This window comes from Triturus cristatus, chromosome 3_1 (genome assembly GCF_964204655.1).
Source record: "Triturus cristatus chromosome 3_1, aTriCri1.1, whole genome shotgun sequence".
Lineage (NCBI taxonomy): Eukaryota > Metazoa > Chordata > Amphibia > Caudata > Salamandridae > Triturus > Triturus cristatus.
Genome location: NC_140583.1, coordinates 1,172,906,566 through 1,172,917,078, shown reverse-complemented (window position 1 = coordinate 1,172,917,078; position 10,513 = coordinate 1,172,906,566). Strand labels below are relative to the sequence as shown.

At 44.1% G+C, this 10,513-nt stretch overlaps 1 protein-coding gene across 1 annotated transcript in view; it reads left to right on the top strand.

Annotated features, from left to right (window-relative positions):
* The first annotated feature begins 1,267 nt into the window (after positions 1-1,267).
* The window catches only part of ROBO3 (roundabout guidance receptor 3), a 1,168,980-nt gene continuing 1,159,734 nt past the window's right edge, over positions 1,268-10,513 (top strand). The window contains exon 1 of the mRNA XM_085646102.1: positions 1,268-1,728. Within this exon, the coding sequence (XP_085502228.1) occupies positions 1,566-1,728 (163 nt within the window). The 5' untranslated portion in view covers positions 1,268-1,565. The remainder of the gene's footprint in view (positions 1,729-10,513) is intronic.

Genomic DNA, 10,513 nt, shown 5'->3' with positions numbered 1-10,513 from the left:
GAGGCGAGAGAGGGGTTTGAGGATATGGGCGCCTTTCTTGGATTGGTATAACAACTAACTTTTTCTTTTTTTTCCCTACTGTGTTTGACCTACCCAACTCTGCCGTTGTAACAATATTTGTATAGTATACTTATATTTTTGGGTTTTTCTTTTTTCTTTTTTTTTGCCATGATTGTTTAACTATTTGCTATGACTTGTTCTTATCAAGCTGTAATAAAAAAATTTTTTTAAAAACAAGGGCTGGCTCAACTGGGTCACCCACCTCAGAGGAGCGGACCAACTGGCGCTGCAATACTCTCCCTGGAAAGCATCATCCAGGGGCCTGTGGGAAGTCTTGGAAAAAGCCCTGGTCCCGTATGAGCCGCCATAAGAAACCAACCCGAACACGCTTGTGTGCTGTATACGGCAGTACCTAAATGCAACTACCATATCAGACACTAGGGCCCTATATTGCCAAGTCAGAACGGTATATTTAGCTGTCTCTCTGTCCTATCCTCCTCCTCCGCTTATTCTTAACATTCCTGTACTTTCCTAACTTAGACATACGTCTATAAAAAATCTTTGTCAGCAAAGGGAGACCCGCGCAGAATGTACCCTACTAGTATGTCTATGCCAAAGTCGGTTAACCCATATAACAACCGTATGTTTTATGTATATAAACCTTATAAAAATGAATACAAAAAAAAGACATTAGGTACTGAATGTTAGGATATTAGAGTTTTAAAAAATTACTAAATATAAAATAAAATAAAGGTTGTTTGAGCATAGTTTAGAATTTCCTGGGACTGCACAGATTATAAAGCACGCTGGGGAGAAATGACCATTAATATTCGATATGTAGCAGTGCACTGTGAATACGGTCGAAACATGTGGAATATAAATCGGGGTGGGCACATAGGTTCCATGAGTGTCTCTGAATGTGCAAAATATAAAACAGGAGTGTGTGAGTAGTGTATGGGAGTATTTTTAATGTAAGAATTTGGAGCGGTTGGGGAGAGAAGAGTCCCGGGGTATCTCTGAATCTGGTATATAACAGAAAGCAGAGGTGAGTGAGAAGAGTCCAGATGTGGCTATGCCTGCTATATGAAGCCGATGGATGGGCAGGTTTAAGGTCTGTCCGTGCAAGTAAAAAACACAAAGAAGCTGAAATTGATGAAAGTTCTATTGGTGTCACTCCTCCTAGAGCTACGCCCCCACTCTCTAACCCCTTATTAAGCAGGAATGGGCACTGCTGTGGGGAGAGAAGCCCTGTCAGTGAGCACGCACCCCCTTCCTCCTCCCCTTGCCTCCCTGGAGATTGTTATTAATCCAATGATTAAACATTTATTGGCGGTAGCACCTGGTTTCTTTCCCAACGCGCTCCCACGAGACTCTCCATTCAGACACCCACAGAAAGGGAGGCAAAGAGAGAGGGGAGAGACGATCATCTGATAGCGTCAGACCGGCAGAGGCAGCCAGGGGGGTAACGTCAGCTACGGACTGAGAAGCCTCCTAACGGTAACGGGGCCCCGATACCAGCGGGTCTGCCAGCTCTTTCAGGACAGTCGCCGCCGAGTGCCTCCGCCATGCTGCGATACCTGCTGAAGACTCTGCTGCAGATTAATCTGTTCGCGGACTCCTTGAATGGGGAAAACTCAAATTCTACCTATCTCCTCTACAATCAGAATTCCACTTTCTCCGCTTTCAACGACAGCCTAATTGACTTCGGCAATTTGACAAACTTGAACGGTAAGAGTTTGAAATAAAAGCCTCATGCATAACTAGCGAGATGGGAGGGATTTGAACGATAGGAAGAATGTATCTCTATTATAACAGGCGGTGTGACTAACTACCGGGAAGACAGACTGAAAGGTGAATGAGGAGTGGCTAGATGATAGATGCACGTTTACGGATTACGTTTACAACGCTGTAACTACACTTCATCCTAACGATCTGCAGAGTCACCGTCTTTAATGCTCTCTGACTCGGAACTCTCCCCGGTGTTTGTTCAGAGTCTACCTAAATCTTCCCGCAGTCATTCGAGATGCAACGCTCTTTCCTTCCCCAGTGTTTTTGCATGCTCAGCCTGCATGGAGTTTGTGAGCAGTTGGTCTCCAGAATTTGACCCGGGAGCTCTTTGTCCTCTAGTACAGGGTCCTATAAAGGTTCTGTGCAGGCATGCATTGAGCTAGGGGCACAGAACCTGCTACGGATATGCGAGTGCTTAATTTGTAGAAAAATAAGCGTTGGAGTTTAAAGCTCTGCGCTACATACCAAGGTTGCATAGTCTGAAATCCACATCATGCCTTTTTAATCCACTACCAGACACACCCGCCCCTTTATCTCACTGTTGCAGTTTCCTGCTTTCTCTCGTTGCTACGGTTTTTTGTCTTTCTTTTCCATTTTTCGTTTGTGTTTCTCCTCTTACTTTCTGGAAATGTCACATGAGCAAAAATGAGTGCCGGTTCCCAAAAACTAACCGGAAACCACTTGCTCAAATTAAGCAGCTCATGTGAGCCTTCTCGCTTTAGACTTTAGACTTTGAATCCCGAACTATTAACGGTTGCGTGAGAGCGGGGAGGGGGCTGGGCGGGAAGTAGGGGGTACTGTGCTGGATCTCTTCAGGGTCTATCTCGAGTATTTCACTCCGAGGCCCTCTGTGGTCCCACATAGGTGTGGGTGTGCAGCACGGTCTGCCTTCATACTTGGAACTCAGTGTCAGCTTGGTTTAGAAGGAAGGTCTGTGCAAGGTCTTTCCAGGTTTGTCCAGTGTTGAGCTAAAGCTTTTGAAGCCCGAGCACTGAAATGCCTGGTATAGATTTCTAATGAAAGGTCTGCCTCCAGGTTTAATCCTTTAAGGGCGGGTGTATGCTTGATCGTGCAGTGGTACAAACTATTAAATCCTTGAAGACCAGTGTCAGCATACGTAGAGCTTTTGATGGTTAGGGCAGAGGCTCAAATTGTCTGTGCTTGGCATTTCAAATTGGGGATCTCCGTGCTCCTGCCACGTTTCGTTGTATGGTCATGCAGGCTCTCTGGAGGGTCCAGTACAGGATATGTCTTCATTATCTGAAGCCAGTGCTCCTACTGTTGATACAGGGGCATGCGCACAGTCTTTGCATGGGTAGCGCATTGTTGCCGCATGGTTAGTGCAGGGTCCCACTAAATAATTTAAGTGGTCTGTAAGGCGTCTTTCTTTTTGCAGGGATTTGTTCAGTGTCCCTGCCGAGATAGGGCAGTGCCCGCCTTCAGTATTTAAAATCGGAGCTCCTAGTGTGCATAGTAGGGTCTGTGCAGGGTCTCTTCATGATTTGTGCAGGATTTATACAGGGTATGTGCATGCTTCATTGTGCTGTTTGTTTGGTCCCACTTCTGTAGTCAAACTTTAAGATCGCTATTTTTGTGCTATGGCTATTCTGAGCTCCTGTAGCACCCCTTTGGCTTTTTCAACTTCGAGTTCTCCATGATTTTGCAGAATGGACTATTTGTAAGCTAGTCGGGCGGGATAGTACGTCCAATGACAACTGACCACTTTATAGCGTGCAAAAGGCCGCTTTAATGAAACAGGGGCACAAAGATCAAAAACCTTGGCTCTAAAAGCCTTGCAACTAAAACAATCTGTCCTCACTATACATTTTGTAACCATCCAAAAGTCCTACCTCTCCCCTACCATAAACAACCCTTCACAAACAAAACTAACCAAAATCCAAACACAACTCTCGTCATTCAACTTTGCATCACAGCCTCATGTCTACCCCAACTCTTGTCATCTTGTTCCATTCCTGCAACTCCCCCTCTTTTCCTCCCCCTGAAATCTGAAATGGGTCTGAACCTGACCAGCGTTTTGTTGCAATAATGTCAAAACATATCTAAACCTTCCGATACACCTGCTCGTAAACAGCGACAACAACAAACAGGAAACAGTACTCCACACGTTCCTGCCTCTTTAAATTAAAAACAGTGAGGGTGTGTAGGATAAGCCTCCTAAACTCTCCCTGTCAGCCAAGGTGCCTGTTAATTTAAAATGGCACCCGGCAGACATTATGCCTGTCCCTAAACTCTCCCTGCCAGCCAAGGTGCCTGTTAATTTAAAATGGCACCCGGCAGACATTATGCCTGTCCCTAAACTCCTCACTAACCCTGCCCAAGTACCACCCAACCAATCAGGACTGCCCCTTGCCCTTGGACCCTACATCTGCCAGAAGGTCACTGGGGTGTAGGGCCTTCTGCCCATCCCCGAAAACCCCAGTTCACTCTCTTTCACATCATGTATTAAAACAAGCACTGGCAATGCAAATCATTTTGCTTTTTGTGTGCGGCAAAGTTTCATACCGAGCTTCACAACACAATAAAGGTAACACGTGGAAAAGCATCAGCACAGCCTTCCCTAATACAAAGAAGTAGTAATGGATAGGTTGGAGTAACATAATGAACATCATATGATTCTCTCAGGCATACAGGACAGGACAACACCGTTAGCAAAAGAGGGAGAGAGAGGAGTTAAAAGACTGTTGTACTCTCTCTGTAAAGAGACATAACCATACAAGAAATTCAAAACTCTTGGAATAAATAGCCAAACCTCATATGGAATTACCATACATTTATGTACTTATATTGGAAGACAAACCTTCACCTCCCTAGTGTGCTATGCTTCATTAGTGGGTGGCATATCTAGCACTGGGAAGCATTTGAAAGTTCTAATGTTTACTGGTTGTTCAGTCTCCTAATTATGGGTTACCTAGTTTGGGTGAAGTGATGTCTCTCAAAATGACATTTATTTTCTACCGTTGTTAAACTGTTAGTCCTATATTGAAATTATTTGTGGGTAAGCTACAAGTATTTTTTGTATGGTCTGCCTACAACAATTTAAAAAAACGGAGGATTGAGCAATCAACCCTTATTTTTCCATCAAAATGTATCAGAGCTCGCATACTACCCCTACTGGGTAAGGTCCCTCCTCAGGACTTATGGTATCTCAAATCAAAGAAACGTTCCCAGGTTAAAAAGGCATATTTTACAAGTACATTCAACATAGCTTTTGATTTTTCATAAGATCGGGCAACAGCAGCAGAAACATCTTTTCTACATGAAACTTGAGCAGAAACAGATTCCCTCCTGCATACGATAGAAACAGCTCAGACAGCAGTAGTGAACTCTCTCTGTCACAGGACAGGTACCGATCGGGCAGCAGCAGTGCAAACGTTGCTTTCACACAGAACAAGGAACAGCATTGCAGTAGCAAAGCAAGCTTCCCTCTCACAGAACACAGCAAGTGCAATCCTCCATTTCCTGCAGAACATGTCAAACAGGACAGATTAGTACAATATTTAATTGCTCACAGAACTTGTACTGTTAATGCAAGAGTGATATATAGGTCTCGGAGAGATCTCTGAAAGGGGTTTTTAACTCAAGGAGAGGTACGTATAAAGTAGATGAGTTAGTTAATTTAGGAAAAACCCCTCTATATAGTGTACCACAATGAAGCATAATGTGCAGAGAGGTCAGAGAGACCCTTATTAGTTGACATAGGCAAAGTAGATAATACTAATGCTCTATTTTGTGGTAGTGCTATCAGGGGGTAGCGTTAAGCATTTGTTGTACTCACAGAGGCAATAAATGAAACACACACTCAAGAATGAAGTTGAGACCTTTTATAAAAAAAAATAGCAAGTCTTATCTATTTATATGCTGAACCAAGAACTTCAATTACAGATAAGCATGTAATACGTTTTAGCAATCAGCAAGGTAAGTACAAGCAATATACAATTGTGCGCAATTACGCAAAATATTATCCTATTGAAAAAACATAGAATACAATAAATCACAGTGCAGGAGAACTTAGGGGCTCACTTGCTAGAATTCGAGTGTTAGGGAGCCAGGGTCCAAAGTTCTACCAACAGTTTATCGGGAGCGTCACAGATTTGTCCAGGAGCAAGGTGCTGGGAGAGCATTAGCTGACGCTACAAAGAAGGGGGGCCACGCAAAAACAGGCTGCACAGGGGGACTTGTAGACAAGTCCAAGGGGACTCAAACGAGTGTAGAGGTCCTAGGGGCCTGGGGGCGATGGGAGCAGAAAGGTTTTCCAGGCCAGGTGCAGAGCAAACAGATAATCCAAGCTCTGGTGCGGAAAAATGCACCTCGCGGTCAGGGTCAAACACCTCAGAGGGGCTGGTGCAGGTTGGCTGGGCCAATGAGCACGTGGGTCTCAGGGCAGCTGATGTCCCTTGATGGGTGCTTGGTCCTCAGGCAGCTGGAGCGCAGCTTGAACTCTTGTAGCCTGTCTTGGGTTGCAGGGCGTTCTGTAACCCGGGGTTAATGCTACTCAGCTCCGGAAGATCCTGGTATCTCCGAACTTGGCGAGGAGGCAGAGTTGAGCCTTAAGAGCTGCTGTACCTTCTCCTGGGCAGTTGTGGCATTGGTGGGGCAGGGGAGCTGCAAATAGAGAGTTCAGACTCTGCGGTTGAGGGTGCCTTCGTTGCAGGAGAGTAGCTCCTCTACTCCAAGGGAGATCTTAGGCAATTTAGTGAAGTGCTGGAGGGGCCCAGGGGTTTGGAGAGGTCTCTCAGTAGCAGAACGAGACAGGGTTCTGCGATTGTCGAGTCTTTGGGCTGCAGGCAGGGTTTTGTGCTAAAATCCAGCCCAGGCTCTTTGTTTTTGGGGTTAGCTGCTCTACATTTCTTCACAGTCACATGGTGCTTGCCTGGGCTGGCCCGCCCGGGATTGAACCGTGAGCCACATGCTCCGGAGTCAGTCGCCCTGGCTGCTGCACCACACCGCTCCAAGGTGAGAAGATATTTCTCCTCATTACGACTGAGTCTGGGAGGCGTATCATTTTGACCCATTCATAGGTTTATAACTCTTTGTAAATCTAGGAATGTGCCAATATTTGTGGGTGGACGAGTGGGAACGCCCACACTCCACCCATGGAATGCCTCCCTGCCGCAAGTTAAAGCAAGGCAGCAAAATGCGTTGCCTTGTGTTACCTTGGATTTACAAAACCACGCAGAGCCATAGAAGGTGGCTTCGGGTGGCTTGGTAAATCCCACTTAAAGACTTGCGTCACCTTGCGATACGCAAGTACTTTGCAAGCCCTTTTCAAATCTGACCCCTGCTTTCTACTTCTGAGGAGAGTTTATCTTTGTTCTGCCAGATGCGTATTTGAATTATTTAACACAGCACTCAAATTGAAACTAGATAGATGATTCGGACACAATTATTGGCTGCTTTTTCTATCATATGAAACGAAACAAAAAGGACAGGTTAATCATGTTAAATACACTGAAATGTTTGAAGCTTCTGCCAGCGAGAAGGTCTCTCGGGAGGTGATTGATTGAGGTTCTTTGGACACAGGCACTGCTTGTACGGATTACTGTCTCACGAAGGAAACGGTCAGTGACCGCCCCCTAGCATCCACTCAAGGTAAATGCAGATCAACTCACACACTACAGGCAGCCCGCTGTTCACTGAGCCTATTTAAAAGGGCCTTGCTTTTTTCGATGTTCTTATCTCGGCTTTTTAACATTTTGCTACACTTGGTACATACAGCTAAACGATTCTTTTTATTCCGAAATAACCTGGTGCTATTGACTTTCGGAAATATGACCTTGCTGAAACCACTTAAGTTTAAAATACATTCAATTTTGTTCGTATTGGTTTACAGTCAATACTTTTGTAATGTATAATGTAAAAAGATGTTAGAATGTATTATTATTCGCAGATCCATATGAATTACATATGTTATGTAATCTAAACACAACTTTTCCGATAGAGCTTAACAATCATAAACAAAAACCCTGACAGTGGAACCCTCAGAAAACACAGCACCTAAACTGCTATCCCTCTAAAATTCTTATACCCCTATATTTCTTGGGGTTTGTGTGCACACTGGAACGCACCCACCATCACAGTGCGAATCCTCATGGGATCATAACAATTTAAAACATAAGCACAGGTGCACCACACATCAATTACAAAAACTGAGCGAACAAATGTATAATCTGTATACTACGCAAATATTATTCAACATTATTTCTTTTATTCCAATTTTCTATTGCTTTAAAAACATGGTCATAAACATCAGTTTTCACAGTGATACAGCTGACGCGTTTAGTCCTACTAGAGGACTTCTTCAGGGCACTGATAACTATGAAGAGATCAATCACAGCAAAGGGGAGGAGTCAAAAGAATAACCAGAGCAACTGCCCAATTGTCGTTTCTCATCTAAATCACGGGTAACTGGAATACTCAATATCAAGTGTTTAGGCAGCGTCCCTCAAAATCATAGATATTGAGAAGAAACAGAAAGCAAGGATGTCAATTAAGTCCAGAGAGTGGGCACCGTCAATTGCGCATAATAATGCGAAAAGTAATCTCTCGCTTTTCACATTATTTTGCGCAATTGACGGTGCCCCCGTTCTCTCAGTTTTTGTAATTGATGTGTGGTGCACCTGTGCTTATGTTTTAAAGAGCTTAACAATCACTTTTCTCACGAAAGTTTAATTCACAATCTGGGACTCCGCAACTATTGTTGCGAAAACATGTAGTTTGATCAAAAGTAGTAAGTACCCTTAGTGCGAATGGTAGCAGTTTTTTTAATAAGCCTCTGATATACAAATACTATTTGAGTCCCAACAGCATCTGTTCTAGTGTTATGATGTTCCCTCCTGAGCAAACACTGGGGGGACATATTTACTAATCTTTCAAGAAACACAGGGCACAGCAAGTGTTCTGCTCTCTCCTTGCACTGGTGAACTGTGTGCTGTCTAGCGCCAATGCAAACACCCTTGCACCGAAGCACAAGGGTGCCTGTGTTACAGGCAGGATTGTTTTTCTGCAGGAAAGGACACTGTCCTGTACAGAAATAATCTGCAGAGATATTGTACTCTTTCTATGTGTGATGAAGAGTAATGCATCACGCATAAGAGGAGGTAACCAGGAGAAATAAAGATCTTTCTCTTTGCTACGCCTCACTGGGGAAGCGTAGCATTTTGGTGCATTCCTATGTTTACTAGCTTTAGTAAATCTCAGAATGTGCAAAATCCATGGGTGGCTGCATGAGAATGCCCATGCTCCACCCATGGAACGCCTCCCAGATTGAAATGTAACATAACACAGCTCAAGCTGCTGCATTGTGTTACATTTCTTTACAAAACCACAAAAGGCAGAACAAATTGCCCCTTATGTGGCTTTGTAAGCATTACTGTATCTTTTACGTTGCGTACAAAGCAAAGGCTTGATATATCTGGCCCTTGATAACTAATGACTGAGCAATCACACATAATAGTGTGCAAGTGACAGCGTGAGATTCAAAGTAATGTTCTCTGAGCTGCAGGCATCTCTGCATTTATGTTCGTAACCACTGATGTCCAAACATTGCAACAGATGTTTGGCATTCTGAAGTGTCGACTGCACGTGATGAATTCTGGATATGGTTTACCGGCTTGAGCCAAAATGCACAGGTATTTTCTGTCTCTCTCTTTTCTACACGTCCTCATTCCTCTTCTCTCTTTTCCTCTCCTTCTTTCATTCATCAACCCTTTCTCCCTCATATCTCTTTCTAGTTTTAGTTCTCCTTATGTCTGCAGTCTCAGTCATCCTCTCTGTGATACCCTCTATCCATCTGTATTTCTCTGTAGCTATATCTCCCTTCCTCCCCATTCTCTTTCTCTTTTACCACCCCCTCTAGCTATCTCTCCTTTCCTTTTATCTCCTGTTTCTCTCCTATTCTCATCATCTCTACCCAATGTTTCTATCCAGCTATCTGCCCAGGTGACCTGCAGCCTTGCCTTGAAGGATTAGACTTTATCCAGAGCTTTGTCCACACCTTTAGCCAGTCACTCTTTCCAAAGGGGCCTCTTCACAGATTGTAATCCAAAAGCTGCAGACAGATTTAATGGTCTCAGGGTTGCTGTGCACAGCAACGCTCATCTTTCAATTAAGGCCAGTAGTACAAATCAGTTGAGGGAAACCTGAGGGCTTCTAATCTCACAGGCCACGTGTTTCGAAGAGACCCTGAAGCAGTGGGCACACCACTGCTTCTATCACTTTGCTAGCTATTGGCAAACGGATATGGGACAGTAGTTTAGGGGTGCGCCAGATGGCACCTTTGATTTTTGCAACAGTTGTATAACGACAGTAGCTCCTGCTTCCACACTCAATGGGTCCATGAACTGTATCTTATTTGTCCCATAAAATGGGCTATGTCAACATTTTTATGGCCACAGTGTGACAATTGTGTAGGGGGTAAGATCATCAACCAATGATTCCAAGAATAAGTTCAGTCAACTGAGTCCAAGTCTATAAGGTATGGAGTTTTGAAGGGGGTACCTTTCATTGTCCTGGTCAATAAGGGGGTTTTGAATGTCTTTGTATATTACAGATTTTACAGACAGATTTAGCTTCTGCCTGGTGGTACCATGCCACCCTGACAGACAGTAGTCCATTCTATTTAGATATGACTGAGGCCCTGCAGCCATTCTATGCTGAAAGGAACCACAGTCAGGGCTGTTCCCTTTAAGGTACAGAAAGTTTTTTA